Source organism: Gallus gallus, chromosome 2 (assembly GCF_016699485.2).
Source record: "Gallus gallus isolate bGalGal1 chromosome 2, bGalGal1.mat.broiler.GRCg7b, whole genome shotgun sequence".
Taxonomy (NCBI): Eukaryota; Metazoa; Chordata; class Aves; order Galliformes; family Phasianidae; genus Gallus; species Gallus gallus.
The window spans coordinates 134,878,104-134,903,164 of record NC_052533.1 but is presented as its reverse complement, the minus strand read 5'-3'; the positions used below and the strand labels follow the sequence as shown (position 1 = coordinate 134,903,164).

General features: G+C 44.1%; 1 protein-coding gene across 1 annotated transcript in view; it reads left to right on the top strand.

Moving 5' to 3' along the window:
- EXT1 (exostosin glycosyltransferase 1) overlaps positions 1-25,061 on the top strand; it is a 168,118-nt gene that overhangs the window by 133,595 nt on the left and 9,462 nt on the right. Inside the window, exons 2-8 of the mRNA XM_003640854.6 lie at positions 2,495-2,588; positions 6,593-6,700; positions 10,637-10,756; positions 15,667-15,799; positions 17,093-17,211; positions 17,895-17,990; positions 20,733-20,822. Of these exons, the coding sequence (XP_003640902.1) occupies positions 2,495-2,588; positions 6,593-6,700; positions 10,637-10,756; positions 15,667-15,799; positions 17,093-17,211; positions 17,895-17,990; positions 20,733-20,822 (760 nt within the window). The remainder of the gene's footprint in view (positions 1-2,494; positions 2,589-6,592; positions 6,701-10,636; positions 10,757-15,666; positions 15,800-17,092; positions 17,212-17,894; positions 17,991-20,732; positions 20,823-25,061) is intronic.

The following is a 25,061-nucleotide window of genomic DNA, read 5'->3' as shown; positions in this document are numbered from 1 at the left end:
CACGTAGACATGTCAGCTCCGTCTGTACTCGATCCTTTATACTTCCTGCTACTGCTGATTTTATTTCCATCGGCCTTCTGTGCCAGATGCCTCCAGCTCTGCTTTGCAGTTGCCCTGGAGCTGCATGTCTGCCACATGGTCTGTAGGATCCTTCCCCGCGTGATGCTTTTGTAGCCAGTGTCTTCTCTGAGCCAGTACTTAAGCATGCAGGGCTATCTGCTGCCAGTCAGTTAGGTCGGCTTTGCATGCTGCCCACGAATCAGCAGCAGTAAAATTAGCATGTTCGTTTTAAGAATTTCAAAGAAATAGGTGTTTGCCAAGGGGGATCAGAAATGAGTCCTTCTGTACTGCACTTTGAGGTGGTGTTGAGTGACCTTAAAACACTTAGGTTGAAACTGCGGAGAAATTTGTCCATGAGGAGGATGCCTGGTGCAGTACATGAGCTGCAGCACCTCATGATGGATATTGCTTTACTCTGGGTCTGCTCGTGTTATATTTGCAGGTTCTCCCTGAAGTGAGTGGAAATTTTGTGCCCATACATCAAGGTTAGGATGAGGCGCTCTCTCTCTGTATGCATGATGTAGATAAATTGCTTGATGACCATGAACCATGCTATTCCAGAGCTAGGCAATAAATCACAGGTTCAGCTTTAAAAAGCACAAATGAGAGCAAGATGCTAACTGGTTTTCGGGTGGGAAATGGTCAACAAAATCCTTTTATTTTCTTTCAAAAATCTGTCCTAACATCAGCAAATCAGATAAGAAAGAAAGAGGGCCCAGTACGAAACGTCACTGTCATATGGAGGTCTCTCTTCCACTGGCCTCTTTCTCTGCTTCCCTTCGTGCTCTGATTCTGCCACCGACGTTTTGTGGATATTGTTGCATTCCAGGATATTATCAGGGTTTTACATTTTTAGCTTGCTAATGATAGCTATCATTAGAATACACCGAGAATAAGCCCTATGACTGGTGTATTCCAGCCCTAGGGGTATGCTATTTTAGGTGTTTATTAAAATTTACTGTCATGCAATATACAGTGAAAGCAATGAGCCTCAGACCTACTATGTGAAAATGAATTCTTTAAAATGGCATTTATTTTTTTCCCCCATGTGCTGTGTAACTGCTGACTGTAGAGCTGGGACGTGGCTGATTGTCAGTGTCCTACACTGAGAAGTGATTCCACGCCACTCACAAGGGATGTGTATATATGTGTTTTAACCAAAGTTGAGATACGATTTTGAAGAATGTACTTTGAAGTCTGTTTTGTAGTTTTAATTAATGCAACGAGGGTTTTTATTTTACTCTCAGTGGAGATAATCTTAATCCATTCACAGTGACCTTTTCTTGTGCAAATTAGCTGTACACGCTTGTTTAAGCAAATGGGCCTTTGCAAGATGTCTCTTCTTAAAGACGGAGCTTATAATTGAAAATTGGCTTACTCCCATCTGTCTGGCCTGGGTGAGAATACAAACATGGATCTGGGTTTTTTTATATATAAGTATAATCATATAGAGATACGTATATATATATACACTCACGTACACACAAATCCAAAAAACTTGCTGTGCCTGCAGACTATGGTTAAATTAGATCATTACTGTTAGGAAATGTCAGTGCCACGAGTTAGTGTCAAAATCACATCTGTCTCCAGAGTCTGGGAAACCCTTTAGGAGGAAAGGTTATTTAGTCCTGATCCTTTTGTCTCGAGCTGAGCTTTCCAGCAAGGTCAATGCCATTCGCAGTTCTTCAGGTTTGCCAGAAGTACAATTAGCTAATAACTGGATGGAAACTGTTAGGATTTGATGTGTATTTTTGGTAAGTGGTTTTGAAGTGATTGATGAAGTCGGGAAAATAAACAGAAGAATCTTAAAGTTCTAGTTCAGAGGAGCAGGGGTCATTGCAGCTGTATGGTTAATTGCCAAAATTTGGCTGCTGAAGCAGTTTATCCGTCCTCCTCTCACCACCCTTCACAATAACCACCAAGAGAGTCATTGTAACGCTCCCCCTCTTTCAGTGCCTGGTTGATAAGGAAGATTTGTATGGCAGAGTTGGAATATTTTTTGCTTTGTACAAACCTATAATGCAGGAACGAACACAGTTGTGCATGACTTTGACAAAGTCTGGGTAGAAATCAGGTTCACAGGGGTGCTGTGACAATGCCTTTGGTATAAAAGCTTTTAATCCAAGTACCTACGTACGTAGATGCTGCATATTTTTTCCAAAAGCACGCTTATTTCCTTGGTTCTCAGTGTCCTTACCGCTCTCCTAGTGCTCTCCCACGGTGGCTGCTCCTTGGGGCTGGAGAAGAGCGAGTGAGAGGGTCACATGCACATGTGCACGCATGTACACAGGGAGCTAGTTAACCTGGAGGTGGGCTCCTGGGGCAGAGATGATTTTATCCAGATGTGTCTCAACAGCTGTTTGCGTTTTCATGCCCAGTTACTCTAGGACTCTCTGCTAATTGAATTTTCTCTTTTCTCCCCTGTTCTTGTTAGGTATGATTACCGTGAAATGCTGCACAATGCCACTTTCTGTCTGGTTCCCCGTGGCCGCAGGCTTGGCTCTTTCAGGTTTCTAGAAGCCTTGCAGGTAAGAGCTGCAGCTTAAAGCATTGGCTGTGCTGGCTGCAATTTGACATGCAATCGCAGGGGGGGTGGGGAGGAGGGAAATGTCTTTCATTTCCCTCGTGGACAGTAATCCACTTTGCGAAAGCCTCTATTCATACTTCTGGAGCAATTGGCAGCTTCTTCCCAGGAGGGTCTAAGCACTGCGTTCATCTGAAGGTTGAATTGCATTACCTCCAGGAAAAATGTTTCCCTGAATATGGTGAAGCTGAAAGGTTGGACCAGCTTAGAGCCGTATTTTGTAAAGCCGTGAGACTTCCCATGGGGACGGTGACCTCTGCAAATAAGCCTTGGGGTAGTAAAATAGCTCTTCCTTGTCACTTAGCCAAAACAGACTTGCTCCTGCGTCGGCTTTCATTGCTGCTTGCTGAGCATTCTGAAGGTGGTCTGGAGGTTGTAGAGCTCCAGATGGAATCATCATGGAGAGGTGGATGTAGACTGATCTCGGGAAGATTGCAGCATGTTTTGGACAGCACCCAAATCCTCTTCACCTTTGAAAAGCATTTTTGGTTCATAGTCTCCCTTTTTTACTGTTGACCAGCAGAAGAAGCCAATGCAGTGGGGCTCTTGAGTCTCTGTAGCAACCAGGTTCAGCAGCATGATGATCAGATTTCTGTCCCCAGGCTGACTGACACTGACCTACACTGGATGCAGACAGCATGACCTTTTCTTTTTGCAAGCGTCAGCTCATCCCTGGGGTCCTAAGCTTCACTCAGTTGTACAGATGCTGCAGCTCCCCTCTGGGATTTGCATTTGGATTGCCTGCTTGTAGGAGCCAGAGCGAAAGGCACTTCTTCCCAGTGGAAGGCTGGGGCATTTCTTGGTGACAGAAAGGAGGCAGATGAGGACACTGTACAGGGTCCTGCGTTTAGGTGCTGTTTTGCCATTTGAGAAGTATCCCAGAGTTGGCAATAAAGCTATTAGTGAATAACATCACAACACTTCTCTTAGAATCACAGAATCCTAGAATCGTTTGAGTTGGAAGGGACCCTAAAAGGCCATCTAGTCCAACTCCCCTGCAATGAACAGAGACACATACAGCTACAGCAGGTTGCTCAGTGCCCCATCCTGCCTGACCTTGAATGTCTGCAGGGATGGGACATCTGCCACACCTCTGGGCAAGCTGTTCCAGTGCTTCATCACCCTTATTGTAAAAAACTTTTCCTTATATCCAGCTTAATCTCCCCTCTTTTAGGTCAAAACCGTCTCTCCTTGTCCTATCACAGCAGACCTCTTCATTAACCACAAAGTATCCCAGCTGCTATCACAGAATACTGTTTACCATAATGAAAAGCAGCACGCAGGTACCTAAGTGTAGGTGTATGATGTCATATTTGAAGCCCAGTGGCACCCTTTTGACTTTCCACTGCTTCTCCTGAACGATTCAGGTCTCCCATTAGGTATTTTCATGTCTGCCAGACTTGGACGGGTGTCTTGGATATCCTAGAGCATTTTGAAAGCACAGAACACTTACATTTAGTCTGCGAATCAACACATGCTAATCTACCAGAGATCCACGTTCTGGACTGTCATTTCCCTCTTTGCTCTACTCAGGTGAAGTTAAATAGCCCTCACAGAATCGTAGAATCATAGAATGGCTTGGGTTGGAAGGGACCTCAAGGATCATCAAGTTCCAACCCCCCTGCCACAGGAAGGGCCACCGACCTGCAGACATGGTACTAGACCAGGGCCCCATCCAACCCAGCCTTGAACACCTCCAGGGATGGGGCATCCACAGCTTGTCTGGGCAGCCTGTTCCAGCACCTCACTGCTCTCTCTGTGAAGAACTTCCCCCTGACATCCAATCTAAACCTTCTCTCCTTGAGCTTAAAACCATTTCCCCTTGTCCTATCACTGTCTAGGTTCCCTTTAGGTACTGGAAGTCTGCAATGAGTTCACCCCGCAGCCTTCTCCAGGCTGAACAAGCCCAGCTCCTTCAGCCTGTCTTTGTAGGGGGGGTAGGGAGCTCTCAAAGTGCTGTTCCTTCTCCAGTCTCTTTGGAGAGGGAAGTCAGACTGGCTTCTTTGGGATGACGAGTGGCTTCAGATCCTTCTGAAAAACACCGTTTAGCAATTTTCTTGAGTGGGCCACAAGTCATGCAGCTCTTGTTAGATAAATCTTCTCAGGAGAAGAAAGCGGAGAGCATACCTCAGTGTTCAGAACTTGGAGGCTTCAGGTCGGCCATGATAAAATGCAGGCATTGAGGATTTTCCTGCCAGGGTAACAGCAGTATACTCTGATTATGATGAATTCCCAATTTCTGTCTGGCTCCAGGGCATGTTGAAAAACATAATCCACATTAGTGAAATGTTTTAAACATGAAAACACATTGCTAAGTGTTTTCTGGTTGGCTTTTTTTCATGCACTAATGTCATTTCCTCACAGAAGATCACAGTTCTTTACACATTGTAAGCACTGCTGTAATGCAGATATGTGGCTAGTCTAAGATCCTCTGTGTATGTTAAAAAGGAAGGTACAGCAGCCTGTAGAGTTGCCCTTTATGCCATTCTTCAGAAGGTACAGGGGGACAGACCTCAGTCTGTCATATTCAGAGCTCACAAGCTTGTCTTTATCCAAAGAAAATGAACCAAAGCACAGACTGATGCAGATCCTCTGGTAACAGGTTGTTTCATCACTTCAGCAGGCCTTTGGCTGGGATCTTACATTGTTATCCAGCTAAAGGGAATGTCGCGGTGATGGTTTATTTATGGAAACACGATGCTGTTTACCAAATATTTGCAAACTTGCTCTCAGTGTAGGGGACTTTACACAACTCATAAAAGATAAAATAATTTAGATAAACCATACTGATTAGAAATAGATACTAAACTTACATGCTTTTTGTTTGTTTTAAGACCAAAAGCAATTATTGTTTTTATAGGCAGATAATGAAAGATGAGTTGTGTTTGTGCAGTTGCTTCTGTTCAGAGAGCTGTTATCAAGCAGGATAGGGAATTCACTCCTCCTAGGTGGATGAAGTGCTCAGAAATTGAATACAAGGTCTGCTCCAAAAGCAATGCCTCCTATTCTATGATGTTGGCCCCCGACGTCTGAGGCAAATGTTGGTGGTATATAGCAGTAGAGGCTGAACCTTCCCACCATGGAAGTTGTTAGATGTTGTTGCCGTGTGACAGATGGCAGCTGAGGGGCAGTTTGACAAAATGGCATCTGACGTGGAAATGCATATGAAGCAAAGGGGTGGAAGTGAATTCTTCCATGTGGGAAAAATGGCACCCACTGACATTCATCAACACTTGCTGAACATTTATGGAGACCAAACAGTGGGTGTGAGCACAGTGAGGCAGTGGCTGCTGCATTTCAGCAGTGCTGACAATGACAGTGGGTCACTTCCACTGGTGTACGTTTTTAGAAGCGTGGCATGCAGGCTCTTGTTCATCGCTGACAAAAACGCATAGCTACTGGTGGTGACTGTGTTGAAAAACAGTGTTTTGTAGCTGAGAATTTGTTCTACTAAGTGGTGTTATTGTGTTCTCTGTATCTGCTGTAGTTGCCATGGAAATATATAGGAGGCATTACTTTAGGAGCGACCTGCCTATTATGTGTACTTCCTGTAGGGTTGTCTCACAAAGCATTATGAAACGTGAGCGAGCTAGGTCCCTGCTGAATTCTTCACAAAGCCACTGAAGGCCATTGGTTTGTATTAAATCCTCTGGGGTTATGTTTATAGAATTTTAACAGCTTTGCCCTCAGCTGTTAGCATAAGCACTACGTTTCAAAAGCCACTCTACATGCCAACTCCACTTTTGCTTAACCTGAATAATCCCAAGAAGGAAAACCATGGGGATGTGGGATATGGTCTCTGATTTCTTTGCCTTGTTGCCTTGCCTTCTGATGACCTTGCATGAGTGTTGGGAAGAACCCATGAAGAAAAGTAACTGCACTGGGGCTTCTGCTAATTGTTGGCTGGGCTGGGGTACACCCACTAACGAGTGCAGTGGTTCTGTGCAGGCTGCCTGTGTGCCCGTGATGCTCAGCAATGGATGGGAACTGCCATTCTCAGAAGTGATTGATTGGAAGCAGGCTGCCGTCATCGGGGATGAGAGGTTGCTATTACAGGTAAGAAAAAGACGGCGGCCATCAGCAGATCAGTTGATTGTTGTCTGCCGCCACCTAAACGGACAAGGAAGATGAATCTGAAAGGTCAGAGCTGTAAAAGAATTTTTATCATGAAGGGATTGTCTGTGTCACGCCAGCGATGAACTCATTTAATATGACATCATTCATGTTCTGACCTGAAGGTCACTGCAGTCAGTAGGCCACATGCTTGAACGCAGGAGGCTTTTTTATTTTGCCTAAGAGCTTGACATTTTCTCTGGTGGATGCCTCTCCCAAGCAGGGAGCTGGAACTGTGGGGAAGGAGAAGAAGCTGAAGGCAGTTCCCACTCTCCTTCAGAAAGAGCTGGACCTCGGGGCTCCGCCAGTGCTGCAGAAATGGCTGGCAGGCCTGAAGGCCTCCTCAGCAAAGCCATCTCTTGGGCCAGAGTCAATACCTGACAGTTTTATGGGATCCTGAGTCCTTTTTGTCATCCAGAACATGTAGCACTTCTTTCTGAAGCAGTGCTCACATCGCTTCATTGTTAATCTCCCCAGGATCATGGAACAGAAGCGAGCTGAGAAACTAGAAATGCCCTGTTACCTTCAGCATCTGCTTTTGTCTTTAAATCCACTAGGTGTTTTTTTCTGTTTCCCTGGCGGACACTGTAGTCTTTTAAAAGCCTTTATAGTTTTGTAAATAATGTAGAGAAGTTGCTTCTTGGAAAAGTACTTGAAAAATTGCTTTCCTCAAAGTAGCATTTGTTGGAACACCATTGCCCAGCCCAAAGTTGAGACCTACGAGATCTGCAATAGCCGCTGAGCATCTCGTATGTAGTCATTCTGCATCAGTACCACTGATGTTCTTCCTGACCAAATGTATTAATGAGGACAAGACAACATTTAGAACTCTTTTTACTAAACACAGGTTTTGCAGCTTTGGGGTAGAGTGTGCTGTTTGCAGAGCACGCTGCACACTAGTGCACACCAGCTTGTCCCATGGGAAGAAGGGTTTTGTTATTATTAACTCATTTCCAAAGCGGTGAGCTGTTGCCATCTATGGAGAGGAGTGTTCAGAGGTGCAGGTGGGTTGACACCCAGAAATTGAAGTACCTTTAAAAATCTCATTAGATGCCTACTTACTTGTCTGAAGATGTAAATATTTGTAAAGAGCTGGCCTAGCAAGCCTTGTGAAGTGCTGCCTGTTGTCGATAATGAGACACAAGCTGCAACCCAAAGAAAGACGTTTGAATTTTGCTTCAGTGGACAGCGTGGTTTTTTCTGAGCAAAATTATTTCTCTATTTAAATGATAATAATTTGCTGATCTTCATGCTTTCCGGTAACACGCCATTCGCTCTCCTCACAGCTGCTTCCATATTGAACAGCTACTGCGCCATTATTAACAGTGTTTTTAAAGAGCTGGCAGAGGGCCTGAATGTCTGCTCTGGGAAATGTTTTTGTTATGTTACAGTTTTTCATTTCCTGTTTTAGAGCAGCTCGGATGTTTTTATTTGCATATTCTCCTCATCATAGCACTAGGAGAATTTAATCCAGCCTTTATGCATTTATTTTTGCGAGGTGGTTGTTCCCTTCCCCCGACTTACTACTGAAATGACCTTTTATTAAGACATCATCCAGTTCTAGTAATTCCAGTGTAATCCTGCCAGATTAGTATTAATACATCATTTTCCCCACCTGTCTATCTGGACAAGTAGATTAATAACTAATAAGCAAATGCAGTTAAAATGGGAGCTCTGATTTTCCTTTCCAGCTGTTGCGGAAAGTGGGCACCAAGTGGGCTTTTTTTTAACCTTGGCACTGGCATTGCAGGACTGCAAGCATAGGCTGGTCTGTGAAGCCCTGACTTCTTCCAGTAGCCTTCTTAGGCAGAGCGGCCTTCGCATTCAGAGGGCATGGAGGTGAATGGGTATTGATTTCTTCTCTTGCTCTCACATGTGTGTACACACATGTGAGGCTATAAGTAATGCAATTAAATGTTTAAGTTTTTAGAAAAAGATGCTGCATTGCCGCTGTGAGGTGGCTTTGATTGTATGATTGTTTTGGTAATGATCGTGGGTGTGATTAATATGTATCTGTGGATAGCTGGTATAGATTCATAGAATCATAGAATGGCCTGGGTTGAAAAGGACATCAAAGATCATCTTGTTTCAACCCCTCTGCCACAGGCAGGGTTGCCAACCACTAGACCAGGCTGCCCAGAGCCACTGTGTTCATTATCCCAGTGCTTACTGGAGCTTATTGGAAAAGTAATGAAAAGAAAGAGTGTTCCCCTCTCTGAATAAAATCAGATGCAGTTAAACACCATTCTGCAATAGCGATGTGGTTTGTTAAAAGAAAACGTGTATGAAAGCCTGGGCTTGGATTCTGTTTATCATACTTTTTTGAAGGGAAGGTTTTACCTGAAGACATACAGGGAATATGGCGAATGAGCCGCCTTTGGCATTCTGAACATCTCCTCTTGACTGCAGTCATTACTTTCTTGGAAGCTCAAATTCTTTACTATATATAACAGTGTCTTAAGCAGAGTCAAGATTATCGCATCTGACGCTGCACTGTGGACCCATGCTCTTTTGGGATGCTCTGTCCAGACTCAAATGCAAGCAATGCAGTAAAAACAATACTGATTTTTGTGGAAATGCATTACATGCAAATTCTTAACAACTCAAATAAAATGTGTAATAGGAAATTGTTTGATTCAAGAGCGCATGAAACCAAATAACGGTCATTGCCACTTCTCAGAATGTTTTAGGAATAAGCAAAGAGCTTTTTGACCAGGGGAGGGTGGATGTGTTGGGTTGTGGTTAAATTTCAGAGTGAGCTGGGATGTGCAGAGAGCATCACACAGCCTAGGTATGTGCTTTTACAGCTCACGACTGAGCTGAAAGCTCTGTGAAAAATGGCTGTCTGAAAGTGACCTAATTCGAAATCACAAAAAGAGTAGGTGCAGAAGGCACAGCTCCTCATTCCTGGAAGAAATGAGCACAGATGTGCAAAATGTCTTAGAGGCCTTTCCGGTGCTGTGAGTAGCCCTTGTAATTGAAGCAAATTGCAGTTAAATTCCCTTGATAATGTCAATTTGCATTGTCAAAGTAGCGTAGTGGAGGCCGTGGTCAAGGTCCTAAGAAGTTAACCAGTGGCACGTATGCTCATTAGCTTCCCTCCAGTGTGGAAGAGAGATGTGGGGATGGGAAACAGAAGGGAAGCCCTCTTGTGATCCAGCCAGCAGTCCCGTTTTTCGATCACAAGGCACTGCAGCAGGACAAGTAGGGTTTTCTTTGTGAGGCAACTTAAAACGTTGCTTCAACGGAGAAGGGAAAAAGGAAGCAGTGTTTTCCCTTGTGAATACCAGGTGTTGTGAGAGACATTACTCTTCGTACCCACGATAATGAGTAGAATGCAATTTGATCCGCAGGTTCCCAAAAAGTGGAGCCTTGCTTCAGATGTCGCTGTGTTTTCCTCAGGGCACTTAGTATTGCTGTGCTGTGGTAAATGCAATTCCAGATCCCTTTAATATACTCAGAGTGGGGATTATCATTGGACCCAGAGTCCTGCAGGTTCCAGTCTGCTGAACTGCCAGTCCGTGAAAAGCTGTGTGAGAGGGATTTATGGAGGAGCTGCTCACTGTGCCACAGCGCAGTGCTGGGGAGCGACGGGGAGAGGGAGTTTTTGCTTCCATAGAAACAACCAAAAACTGAGAGAAAGCAAATTAAAAAAAGAAAATCATAGATTCTAGTGTGCCAGTACCAAAGGTTGTAAAGGGCTGTGTCTCATCTGTGTCTCCATCAGGGCTCTGACTGTTGGCACACACATCGTGTTGGATGGGAGCTCTGAAGCTGTGCAGCTTGCTAATAGAGGAGAGGGCTTGTCAGCAGCATATTAATTTGATGAGACTGCGTTGTTTTCTGAAGCTTCTGACTATATTACATCTTGTATTACAGATTCCTTCTACAATCAGGTCTATCCATCAGGATAAAATCCTAGCACTTAGACAGCAGACACAGTTCTTGTGGGAGGCTTATTTTTCTTCAGTTGAGAAGATTGTATTGACTACACTAGAGGTGAGTAAAAGCTGTCTGGGATCGTGCAGAGCAACAAGGTTTCCTTACCCATGCAGCTGCTCCAGTGCTCAGCCGGCAACAGACCTTGGGTTTCATGACATGCAATTGGTCACTGGGAGAAACACTCAGTGTCTTGATAAGTTTTCTTCCCTAAGGAAATACTTCCTTCGTTGTTGGTATCCACATTAGAGAGCTGACACGGTGAAGAATGGGAGCTGTCTACCATAAGGAAAAGTTGTCATGTGTGATCTTGCCTTCACAAGGCTTTATGGCTTCCGAATCACTGTCCTTGTCATTGGTAGTAGATATGTTTCTTAAAGAAACCCTTCTAGAATTCATTTCGGAAAAAATAGGCTGTGAAGCTTCTTGACCATTTCATAACATTTTCATGACTTGTGATGGGGCTGTCGGTCTGGCTGGGAGAAAATAAGGGCTGGTAAGTTACTGTGTTTTATCTTCACACACAGGATAAGGGAAAGGCTTCTATAAAATATTAATAAATAATCATAATTAGACTGCTATTAAGCAGGGAGACAGATGATCTAGAATGTGGAGAGAATCCTTTCTGAATTCAAGGGACACGGGAAAGATAAAAGGCTCTTTAGAAGTAGGGCCCAGGCTACAATTTCAAAAGCAGTTTTCTCTTCTAATTGTTTTGCAATTCGGCATTAAAATTTTAGACACACTGTTACCACTGAAAGGGGCTTGCTTTGTAGGTGCCGGTGGTGTATTTGTCTTAGGCTAATTGTTCTTCAGTTACAGCCCTCTTTGTGCAGGGTTGTAAAGCCCCCTGTTTCCTGCTGTGCCTCCCTTTCCCTGCAGACTGTGAAGGACTGCTGCCCATGCTTTGTTGGTGGAGGTTGCCCATGGCTGACTCACTTCCAGCTGCTACAAGACAGTCATATAGATTTTCCTGTGCTGGTGAAGAAGATCAGCCAGGGAACATTTTTAGAGCCCGTGGCATAGCGGTCCTTGCCACACTCTTTCCTTGTCCCCTTCCATGGCTTCATCCATGCTGCCTAATGAAAACAGCTCTTCACCCTTAGTCTCCCCATGGGCGCTGATGAGGCAGTGGTAATTATCACAGCCCGCAACAAGATCAGACTAGCAAAGCTGGAAGACCACATGACAGCTCTTGGAGTCTAATTCACCCTTAAAGAAGTACCCCTAGAGACAACCAGGTGCCCGTCATCTGTCCCTTCCCTCCACACGCCCCATTAAGGACTGCGAGGAAGGGAAGGCTGCACAGCTCTCCTCACTGCCCCTCTCCTACCTGTGCTGGGCCGATCCCAAGAGACGTCACCTGCGGCCCCCATGGCCTTGGCATCCATCACATCACGCTTCGGTGCACACAGATGTGATTTTAGGTCTGCCTGGACCAGCTACAACATAGACCCACGTAGGTGCTCAGGGGACAGGAACACCTGTAATAAAGCTCAGGCAGCTGGATATCCAACGAGCTGGAGTTCCTGCTCGGAGGCAAAAAAAGAGGAAAGGAAAAACAGAGATCTTCCTGCAAGGTTTAATTTAATGGAACCAAGTAATGTACACCTGGTGTTGAAGTTATCTTTTGGGTTTTTCCATTTGTTTGCAACAGTGGTTTTGCTTTGAGGGCTTTAGGTTTTTGTTTTGTTTTATTCAAGATTCTTAGAATTTGTAAAGACAGCTACAAGGAATTTCGTTCATGTGAACCAATACTCATTTCACATTTCAACTTGTCCAGAGCTAATTTTCCTTAGAAAAGGAGTAAAACAGCTGAGAGTGATTTTTGCTGTTAGAAATCTGCAAGCAATATATCCTCTTTTTAAAACCTATGGTTTAAGTTCCTAGCAAGAATATTTTTTCTGGCTGATGTTATCCATCTTCTCTTGTAACACTGTGGTGTTAGAGTGCTCTGATGATACCTGTAGCTTCCTTCAGTGCTGTGCCATGTCCAGATATGTGGTTATCAGTGTAGCAAAAGCCTTCACCAGCTCAGGTGTTCACAAAGATATCTGCCTTGTATCCTGGACACCTGTGGAAACACGAGATCACATCTTCAGATCCTTGACCTTTTCACAGCATTTAGGAATATGAGCCAAACGGCTCATAGCCCAAAATGGGAGGTTTGAAGTGTTTGGCCAGCAGACCCTCCTGCAGGCACAGAGGAGCTGCCTGATGCCATCCACATGGTGTGGGTTAGGAGATGGGCATTCATGTGGGTCTGTTCCAGCAGCAGCACCATCCATACACGTGCTCCAGTGAATCTTCACTTTTTCAGCTTGGTCTTCTGTGATAACAAGCCCCAGACACACACACCTAAGTACCTGTGCAGCATGCTCAGTGCTCTGCTCAGGAAGAGAGAGGAGGGGAGAGGACAGCACAAAGGGCATACAAGAAATGTGCGGTGCTTGGCTGGGGCATATTAGGAAGAGGCAGTGATTGAGGTAGTATATGAACTTTTAGAAATGTGAAGGTGAGGGAGACAAAAATATTGGATTATTAATGAATTCCAAAAAAAAAAAAAAAAGGGAGATCTCAATAGAGTTCATAACACCTTCCTTCTCTTATTAAACTTCCTGTCATGCCTCACCGTTGGAGACACTGTATAGCTGCTGTCTGTCCCTGCAATGTGGGTAATACTGTGTACTCTGAATTCTAATTGATTGATCCCCCATGTGATCTTTTTTTTATACACTTCTGCTCCCTTTCTGCCAAGTTGCCTTTTCTCCCCTCTATCACTGCAGACAGCTAGATTTCTTATGTAGACCAGGAGTGTGATAAATTAATCCCCGTTGGTGAGCCGTGATGTATGGTGCAGGCCAGCTCCCTTGGTCAGGAGATTTGTATGCCTGCTGTGCACTGAGGGCCACATACCCTGCGTGGCATCAGGGTCTGCTCTGCGTTAGGGCTGCTCACGCTCTGGGTGCACTGAGGCAGGGCTGAATGCGAGCCATGTGTTTCCCCTGCAGCCTTGTTGGCTACCAGCTGAATGGAAATCTCCGCCGTCTGTGAAAACCTCCTGACCATGTAAATTCACAGACTTCCCCTTATCTGATTATGCTCCTGTTCTGAGAAAACAGGAGGAAGGAGCTGCACTATTTAGGCTTCGTGGTAAACACTCGAAAATATGTGCTTTCTAGGTTCTGTCTTTATTCAGGGGGATAACTTGCAGATGGAGAAACAGCAGTCCATTTCTTTTTTCCCTCGCTACCCCCACCACTCAGGAGGTCTGACAACTGATACACCTCACTTTCCAAATAGCCAGATCCGCTCTTGTCAGCGATGGAAATATGGTCATTAAGTCTGTTATTCCCGCACAAAAATAAGTTAAATTAACTTGGACATGTCAGCAAATTGCTGCATGTTAGTAATGCTAGTTGACTGTAGGCAAAATCAAGACAAGCATGCGAATGCCTGACATTTGCCCCAAGTTAACTGTACTTACATGGCTATCAGCAGTGAGTTGTTTAGCACAAGATAACTGATGTTTTTGTTTATTTATTTATTTATTTTGTTATGGCAATCAAGGATTCCAGAGAGATGCCTGATCCTGTTCTGTACTCACCAAATGTCCTTGAACTCAACTGCTTGCAGAGATTTCTAGATTGCTTAGACTGGAGCAGCTGCTTTTCTTTGGCTTTTGTTATTCGAGGTCTTTTTGCTTGCTTTTGTTTTTCCTATACTGTAAGTATAGACGTTCTTTAGTGTCATAGATTGTAAGGCCTGAATGGACCTAAGGATCAGATTTGCTTCAGAGCCTCAGGGTTTCACCCAGATAAGCCCAGGTTAAGGCCAGAGAGAACCAACATGTCGTTGGGATTTGAGCCCTGTGCTATGCGTAAACCCCAAGTTCCATGAAATCTCCTTAGGAGATCCCAGAAGATGAGCTGCAGAAGGAGGCAAGGAAGTCTTGCTTAGCTGTCTTAGCAGAGGATTCTCCCTTCAGCATCCCCCGGCCCTTTCCAATATCCTGTTGCCAGACTTGCCAATCTCTCATGTTTCAAAGAAAGGCAAATCTGTAAGAACGTGTGGCCCAACAGCAGATTGCACTTAGAAGATTGTGTCTTGTTGGGCTGCTGAATTTGTCTAGTTTTAACTTCCCACTGCTGAATGTTGTTATGCCTTTGCAGCAAGTTTGGGAAAGCTCTCGTTGGTGTAAGAACCAGACTGGTTCTTACATAATGGCAACTGATCCGAAGTAGCTGCAATTAGTTTTATAAATGCACATAAATTATATGGCCGTGTATCTTTTTTGTGGCCTGTGGTATTGCAGATGATAAAGTGGATGACCTAGCAAACTGGTCTGCCCTTAGAAGTCTGGGAATCTGTGCTTGTGGCCCTCCACAAAGATAGACAGCAGAGTTGCTAAAAGATCTTTTTCAGCCAAGGAGCTGTTGCAGAACTGAGACATAGAATCAGTGATGTATCTGAATACTAATAACCCTTTATAATAAGCAAAAATGAATAATTAGTGCAGCTTGATTTGCTGAAAGTCTTTGTGGTTTTGAATGCTCTTGTTATCTCAAAATAATACCTAGCTTTGTAATGCCATCCTAAAATAATTATCTTGTGTGAGTTCTGGATAGTAAAACTGACAATGCACTAATCGGGCGTACTACCATTAACTCACTCTAATAGATGAAACGATTGACTTTAAATACGGAATGCGGTGAATTGTGAGGTCCCCACATCCACAGAGACTAATGAGGTGCTCCGAAGCCTACTGCACACAGCCTGAGCTGCTGGAGTGGTGCTGAAGTATACTGGTTCTGTGTCATTTTGATAGAGATTAAGCAGGAATGTCTCAGAATTCGTGTGCCTCAGCCTTCTGCAAACTGAATGATGATTCCAGTCGTTTGGAGTCCCTGAAGCTTCTACCAGTGGCTATTAGAGTCTATTTAACAGTCATTGCCTCTCTTGTTTTCCAGATTATTCAGGACAGAATATTTAAGCACATATCACGTAACAGCTTAATATGGAACAAACATCCTGGAGGGTTATTTGTACTGCCACAGTATTCCTCATATCTGGGAGATTTTCCTTACTACTATGCTAATCTCGGTGAGTGAACTCTTCCTACACTGCAGTGGTGTTTGGAATATCATTGATTCTTGAATAGGATGTGCCAGGCGACTTACCATTCATTTCTAGCTAATGATGCTTTCTGTTTCCATTCCCTGCTCGCTGCAGACTGGAATGTCTCTGACTCATCTACATGCATCATGCTCCTCTCGCTTGCAAATATTGTTTTTAAAAAATCGGGTCCCTTCATACTTTTCAGTTGCCAGTAATTAATGCCTGAGTTACTGACCCATTCGTGGCCCAAAGGGACGTAAGAGGGATAGTTTTTTTGCTTACTCTGTTTATTTGTGCTTGGCAAATTGGAAAAGTGGTAATTTACCCATGACACTTATAATTGGAGTGCGTAGTTGGTATGGATTTATTCTCCATACTCTGTGTCCTCTTATGGATTCCAGTAGAAGGAATGAATAGGAGTTAGGTCTGTGGCTTTTTCTGAAGCAGATTCAAGTGATGAATTCTGTGGGGGAATGTGTCTGCGGTCTGAAGTGATCCTGCTTATGAGACTGCTTCCACTTTTGGCTCAGGCTGTGCCATCCCACTTGTGTGGATCTGTGCTGCCCACCTGCTAAAAATTCACAGTTACCAGGATATAGAAGGAGAACAAGGTTTCTGTGGGAATTTTAATGAAAAATGACTATGACCCCACACAGATGAATGTAGATAAGACTGAGAGCAGTAATGAAGGGCAGAAGCCGGTACAACCTGTTATTTCAGGCAGGAAAGTAAAGCACAGCAAGACAAAAATATCAGAATTGAAAAGCAGGGCTGTAAACAGAATTGTCAGCTCAGGAGGTTAACTGAACATGCACATGGATGGGGATTGATCCAGAAAGAGCAAGAGCCTTACGGAGGCTGTAGTAGAACTGAGGAAACAGAACATAGTTCTGGAAATCAGGGATATATCTGTAGAAAGTGTCATACATCCAGAGCCAGGCAGCAAAACCAGGCAGCTGACATCAAGAAATAGATTTGGTTGAGCAAACTAGGTGTATGTGGGGCAAACTGGATGAAAGAAAGAGATCTCAGGACATGTGTGGAAATAACAAGAGAAGGCAGTAATTGTATTGGAGTCAGGCATTTCAGAGGAGGTGAGAGTTACAGTGAAGTGTCAGCTCTGAAGTGTCTGGGGCCAGTATCCATGACTTAAAGAGATGACCTAAAAGCTTTGGAAGGTTTGCATTAAGCACGGGTTGTTTTACCGTCTCCAAGTCCTTTAATCTCTACTAAATGGGGCAATTTTGTCTTTACTGAATGCGTATCTGTTTGCTTCAGGTCTGAAGCCTCTCCCCACATTCACTGCCGTTATCCATGCAGTAACTCCTCTGGTTTCCCAATCTCAGCCTGTGCTGAAACTCCTGGTTGCCGTAGCCAAGTCCCAGTACTGTGCACAGGTAAGCAGCACTGTTTGTCAGTCACATTGGAGACAGAACTACTGCCCCAGGAGTGAAGAGCCTATTGATTTCAGGTCTTCTCAGTCTATTTTCAAACCCTTGTTTCTGTTCTCACGTTTCCTTTCTCTGAGATGTCTAGTGTCTGTGACCTGCATGCATGGGAAACAAAAGTTCTGAGTGTAATGTGGTTGGAACAGAGACACTAATGAAACCCCTTTGTTTCAGGAGACAGGTAGAACAATGCCTGCACTTTGAAGATCAGGTTTTTGTATGCTGCAAACTGCAAAAGGATGTCTGTGTCTCAAGAGTCTCTACATGATTACCTTTCCTCCTACTGTGGCTCAGACTCAGCAGTGCCAAGATTTTGGCTTCTCTAAAAGAAACCTTAGGGAGTTCAGTTGGAGCACCCTCTTACAATCACAAGTATTTTAACCAAAGTAAATCAGTGACATCCATGTGACCTAGCTTAAACTGAGACTTCCTGAGTTCTTGTTCAGCTTACATTTACTTGAGAGGATGTATACAGTCAGGATGAATGAAATTACTGTAGGAAGTGTTGTTTTTATACAGATCTGTATCATTCTTGTTAGTCTGGACATTCCAAATCTGGAGATCTGAATCTGTACGGCTTGGACTGCACTGCCACAAACAGTATCTGAGCGTGGTCCAATATTCTCTTTCAGATTATTGTTTTATGGAATTGTGATAAACCCCTCCCAGCCAAACACCGCTGGCCTGCCACTTCTGTGCCTGTCATAGTCATTGAAGGAGAGAGCAAGGTAAGTGGACAGAAGCATCGTAAAAGACTGCATATTTTCTCTGGTGGGACCCAAATTTATTTTTCCAGCTGCTCTGATGAAAGCTTTGTAGTTCTCAACTGCGTGACAGTCCCTTTTTGTTCCTTGGCCCCTTGTATCAGCTTGGTCACAAAGTCATGTTTCATACACATGGCCCATTCTCTCAGAAATCCTCAGCATGGCAATCAATGCCAGCAGCCTGAGATTCATAGGTGGGGCCCTATTTTGAAATGTGGTCCTGAGAGTGGGTAGTTCTGACCTTGTCTTTGGAGATTTCTGCCTCCCTGCAGGTGTGTGGAAGTGGTGATGCAGCTGGATTCACTGAGTTTTAGCATTCAGAGGCAAGGCTTGGAGATCAGCTACGGACTCAAAAACAGAGGAAGAGATGAGAGTGAATAGTGCTAATCCATCTTTGAAAAGTACCTTCTTTCATGGCCCTGTAGGATACTTCTGTCAGCGAGGGGATCCCACCATGAAACAAAGGAAGGGACAGGGGCTGCTTTCGTGGAAATAAAACCACTGTCATCTCCTGCTGTGCAACAGACTTGTTTGTTTGCAATCCCACAGAGCTGAAACAGACAGCACCCAAATGAGAAAAGAGGCTTCCTTTAAAAAAACACACTGAAGTGGATGATTCCTCTCCAAAGTCAGGCCTGAGAGTAGCAGGGCTGCTTCTGTGGGCTCCTGGGCTCTGATTGACACACACGTGGGCTGGTCGCCTCTGCCATCTCTATCATCTGGCTTTCAAGCTCTGCATGTACAAACAGAACTTTTAGCTGCTTTGGCTGTACAATCCTGTTTAGAATTCATAGTCCCGTCTTTGGTCTTTTGCCCCAGTCACCTTAACGGGGGGAGAGCAAAGGCCCTGCAAGGTTTTCATCTAATGACTTGTGCCTTTAGCTAGCCATATATATGTATCAGGAGAGTTGCTGCAAGACTGAGAAAGTCTGTAGTGATTTCTGAGCCTTTGGAACACTGCGTGTTTTTTCTTCCTTTCTGGAAAGCTTGAAGAGGTGAGATAGAGGAGAAAACCTTTGACCGATTCCTCTGCGTTTGTAGAAATTGGCCCGGGCACTGTTTAGATTACAAATGAGTCTCCTGAGTACACAGAGGTGTGTTTATAGTGGACAGTCTCATCTCTCTAATATCCCAACGTACGCCAATGGCTTCTTGTGCAGAAAAGCTGCTTGTTTGGACAACGCGTGCAGAGCCAGAGCTGTCCAATTCAAAGGTTGTACAAAGGAACTGCTTTTTTTCATCTTCACACTTAACTGAAGCATACTGGCAGGCACAGTCACTATGTGCAGGGCACCGCAGAGGTCTGCCTTTACCTAACCTGCCCTCCCATCTTTGAAATCAAGATACATTGTCACGCGCATTTTACAACAGGGAGTTTTAACTACCTAAAAAAAATAGCTGGGTAATTCCGTTTTCCACTGTCTATAAATGAATAGGGTGAGAACCTTGGTCTCCTGCTGGCCTCTTGCTCTGCTTTGCCTCTGCATAAGCAAAGCAAAACTGCCAGCACCTGCCAGCTCACCTCTCCGTCACAGCCATGGCTTCCCTGGAGTGAGGCCCATCACAGCGGTGAGGAGATGCTCTCCAGACAGACACTGAAAACCTCCTGAACATGGAGGCAGAGCTCTCTCTGAATCGAGGCATAGATTTAGGATCTTGCTTCTGAACAGGCTGCAGGGGACACAGAACTGACCGTGTCCATATGAACTACATGAAAAACTCTTCTGTGTCCTTGTTTCCAGAAAGTGATCTCCCTTAAGCAGGCCTGCTTTTTGGAGTGATTTCTTGGCATAATAAGCTTGAAAGGAAGTCTGTTATCTACCCAGGCTATTTTTCTTAGCAAATGAGGGAAACAAATAGTGTTGTGTCCTTATTACCACTCATCAGTTCTCAGAAGGTGCTAATTAGTCTTGTAAAGAAACCGTATGGATTCTCATCTCTTGCTGTTATCTTTTTGAGTTCACTTTCCCATCCATTTCCTATTGCTGTGAGAGCTATTCTGCCATACCTTAAAAAAAACATTCTGCATATAGATGTTGTATGTATATAGCTGTGTCACTTAAAAATGTGACTTTTAGAAATGCTACACTGTCAACATAATTCTTGCTACAAACGAAGCCCAACCGATAATCACGTTCCTTAGTGTATTCTCCTTTTTTGATAGATAACATTGCATCACATGGCAGCAGTTCCCTATTGATGCAGAAGTAATGCCCAGAGATGGAGCTGTGCCACTTACAGAGGTGGAGTCCTGGCAGCAGAATTTCCTCCACACACAACCTGTACTTCTTGGCTTCATGGCTGTAACCTTATGAGTGCTACAGAGTTCTTGTCAGCACTTCCTTGTCTCTAAGCCTCACACCCCATGGGAGGGCAGAGCTACAGTCCTAGCTTCCAGGGAAGCTCTGGTACATCTAATTCTCAGTGTGGACCATGACAGTTTGTCACATGAGGAGGCAGCCTACTCGAAAGAGAGAGATCTGTTCAGAAATTACTCCTCAACTAGAAGGTGTAAACTGGCTGCTGGGGTGACAAAAATGACAGTCTTTCCTTTATGAGCTGAATGGTCCTTTCTGTCAGACAGACATGCAGTGAGCCTCAGATGAAAGGACATAGGAGTAAGGAATGAAATGGAGTATTTCCCAGGGAAATTAGTCCTTTAAGTGATTTTTTTTTTCTTCCCCTTCCTGCCTTGGATACCCACAGGTTATGAGCAGTCGCTTCCTACCTTACGACAACATAGTGACAGATGCAGTGCTAAGCCTGGATGAGGACACCGTGCTTTCAACCACTGAGGTAAGAGCCTCTGACATCTGGAGAATCTGCCCGGCTCTTTGGCCGATCCTGAGCACAGCAGGTAGGCTCTTCTCTTGCCAGTGGCCAAATGTTAAGAGGTTTCCTGTGATACTCCACAGATTTTCTGGTTTTCACTCGTTTCGGAAACCCTGCCACTGACTGCCATCAGAAGAGCTTTTCACCTCGGTTAATTGGCTCATCATTAGCATATGGTTCTTCCGTTCTTTATTATTTTAGTAACAGAGCTGCAGGCGGGTGTAGGCAGCCAAGAGCAGTCGACTTCAGTACTGTGTTCTCCCTTTTCTGATTAGGGTAGGTTTTTTTTCCCCCTGTGCTACCAATAGGATGTAGGTGGGACAAGAAGGGGTGTCAGCAGCAGGGGATTGCTGTTGCTCCAAAAGAGAGTGTTGCCATCTAATGCAGCATTTGCTGGGGTATGTTTTCTTGCTGACTGTTGTGTCTTCCCATAAAGTTTGAGATCATTGCTGGTTGAGGTGTTGGAGTGTTTGTGCTAAGGGGAAGATAGCGCTAAGAAAGAAAAATACTGTAGAAAAGCAATTTTTACAACTGGGATGAGTATTGATTTCTGGAACCTCTTCCTGAGAACCACAGGGGAAACTGATGACAGTTTATATAGAGTGCAATATTTGGGAAATACATTATTAATGACGGCCAGGGAATAGCTTGAAAAAATTGATTTTGTTTTGTTTTCCCTTTTTTTTTTTTCCCCATGTCCATGGCTATTCCTTTCTCCTCGTTTCACCTTTATAAAAGTGCTTTCTTTGTCAGTGATGTGGACTTTTCACTGATATAATTGCTGCTAGTGAGGAAGTGCCTAACGTTAGCCGCCAGTCACTGCTGTATACCCTAAGATGTCACTGAATTTGTTCTAAATGGATGAGGTTGCAACTGTTGTTCTCCCTGGTATGGCTTTCTTGTGCTGTGGTTCAGCTGCTCCAGAAGGAGCCGTGGTAGCCCTCTTCTGCTTTTCAAATGGCATTGAACCTATGTGATACCAAGGTTACATCCTGATTGCTCCTGCAAGATGAGGAAGAGTACATCTGCTCCCAATTCATTTATGTGCAAAGCTGTGCATAGCTGAAAAATCCTAAACACCAGAATGAAAAGAAGACATTTGTCCTGGGGCTGGAGATCCTAAGCAGCTTTTTGTTCAGGATGAAGGGAGCTATCTCAGCTGCTAGTGGTAAAACCTGCCAGGGTTCATTGTACTGAGGTGGTAGGTACAGCAGTCCAACCTGTGGATTGCAGGAGGATTTGAGGCTTTGGTTTTTTTGCCTAGTATTTATCATCATCCTTATTTTGTAGTCATTTGGGCTTCTGGAATGCATGTGAAACAAAGTGTTTCTCATTTGACTTGGCCATATTTTACACTGAACGTTTTGAAATGCAAGTATTTGTTGTTGTGTGAAATAATGTATGCGGGTTTTTTTGTGGATTCTTCCCTCCTGTAAGCACAATGCTGAGTGTTTGCATGGTAGGTTTTGGCTCTGAGCCTCCTGCCCCTGTGCTTTTGGTGGCTCTCTGAGAAGAACTGGGTTCTTTCTACTCCTTCACTTCTCATCATGCAGCTTACACAAAGAAACAGCCTGTTTGAAACACTGACATGAAGCGTGTGGTACAAAACTTCCCTCAGAACTGGCTGCTCATGGGTGGTCACTGTGGCAAAGCTTCAGGGACCAGAGGAAGCGGTTTAGCAACATGGTCAAACACCATCACGTTCCTGTTGGGAGGAGCAGTTGCCAGACACATCTTCTGCCCTGTCCAGATCTTGTGGAGTAACAGTTTCCCCTTTGCAGCAGAAGGGCATGTGGTTGCCCGCTTGAGAAGAGCTCTATCACGTGCACAGAGGGATGTTTGTGTGGGAAGTAATTAGAAATCAGCAAGGAATGATACGGGGATTTAAGAGGCTGGCAGCCGGATTGGCTTTTCCTGCTGACCAGCTGAGTGGCAATGCTGCAAAATTACACAGGATAAGGACCAGTTTGGGGTTTTTTTCCATTAGGATGGTTGGTTTAGTGGGTACAAGGACAGATACTTGAATACTCGAGTGAAGACACCGGGTGTTGCCGCTTTTTTATTTATTTAACTTTGAGATTCTCAAACATCTCAAAAGAAAACAGATGTCAGGCTTTATAGGACAGGCCTTTACAGGGAAAGAAAACCTTTAGCATTTTCATGTGGTACTGATTTGGATGAGATCAGAACTATCAAAACGGTAACTGGTTTGTGCACACTGTCTTTCTAGTTGGCCTCAGATTCCTTGAAACAACTTGAAAGAAAGTAACCAGTCCTTAGCATTGTGCTGCAGTACATGTGTGACTCTTCTGTTTCATGAAAGCACTTGGAAATGAGGGAAGTCTGACAATAATCACACAAAATGTGGCTGTTTTCATTGCAGCTATTCTTTGTCTAACCTCTACACCCTTGACTTTGGCTGTGTTCTTGAAAGGTTTTCCAAGCATTTTTGAGCAAGGTACAGAGGGAACTGTGCAATGCAGAAACAAGTCCCTCTTTCTCTCGTTTTTGAAGGAGACAATTAGAATTGCCTGGAACTCTTTGTAAAATTTTAATCTAGCTTGAGCTCCAAGTTGAAGTGAAGGGACTGCCAACCAACTTGAACATGATAAAAAATTTCCATGTGTTTTTTTTACCAAACGCCTTTCAAATCAGATGTTGATGAGCCTTCTGCAAACTACCCCAACCATCCCTTTCCTCTTATGGCCGGTATTTGTTTGGTGGGGTTCCAGGGCAGCAATCCTGTATCAACCTTTCAGTTCTCTAAGATTTGAATTGTTAAACTAGTTTCAGCGAGATAAATAAATAAATGAAAGAAACTGTATGTCAGCATTTAATATCTTCTTGTGATTTATACAGTAAAATCCATTTATTTTTTTTTAAGTACAGACTCCTAAAGCCACTTAACTACTATGAAATCTACCTCTGTTTTTATTAAGCTATATTTTTAACCCTTGTGATCATACATGCAGTCTTAAAGGTATCACCTCTAAGTGCCTTAAAGGCTCAAAACAGATGGAAAATATGAAAGAAATCCACATTGACTGCTTGTTTTAATCTCATCAAGCCACCCCTATAATTTAAGGTGTTTGTTTGATTCCTGATTTTCCAAGCTTTCTGTTGACAGTACTGAAATGGTAGGTAAGTGAAATGCATGAATATGTGCAAAAGGTTCAGTTATCCCCATGGCTTTTACCACTCTATATTGCATGTAAGTACGCAGGTCACTCTGAAAGTAATACCTCCTATTTATTTCCATGGAAACTACAACAGATACAAAGGGCACGCTGTCACTATTTGATAGAGCAAATTCTACATAACAGCTACATGACACTATTTTTCACATAGCCACCACCAGTAGCTGTGTATTTTTGCCAGCGATGAACAAGAGCCTGCATGCCACACTCGTAAAAATTGACACCAGTGGAAGTGATCCTCTTTTTGACAGCTGCTATGACACTGTCGTTGATAAGAAAATGTTGCCCATGCAATCCACCTTTCATCAGGCTGAACAGATGAAAGTCAGGAGGTGCCAAATCCTGACTATATGCTGGGTGTGGTAGGACAGTCCAACCCAGATTGGTAGTGTGCTCCATGATCTTCAAATGGGTATCTGGCTTGGTGTTACTGCGTTGCAAGAGAAAGATTGTCTTCTTCTCTGGCCTGAGTCTAGAAGCTCAAGACTTCAGGTTAGTGTTATGGTCAGTGCTGATGGTCTGTCCTGGTTCCCGGAAATCCAAAAGGATCACCCCTTTCCTAACCCAAAAGACAGTGCACATCACTTTATACACTGATGGCTGCATCTTGAACCTTTTCTTACATGAGGAATTCATGTCGCCACTCCATGGAGTGCTGTTTTGACTCCGGCTCTTAGTGGTGACACCACGTCTTGCCACCAGTGGTGTTATGATCCAGGAAACTGTCACCTTCAGCCTCATGTTGGTTCAACAGATCCTGACAAACTTGCACATGCTGTTCTTTCTGTTCCTGTGTGAGCATTTCAGGGACTCACCTGGCACGAACTTTGTGACATTTCAACATTGTCACCATTGTTTCCAACACACTGAAGCCAGTATTCAGCCCTGTACACAGTTCCCTGGTTGTAATCTGCCAATTCACGTGGACAAGCTGATCAAGATGCTCTTCATTTTATCCAGAATGTGGCTTGTCTTCCGCATGAGTGTTGCCAGTTCTGAATTTCAC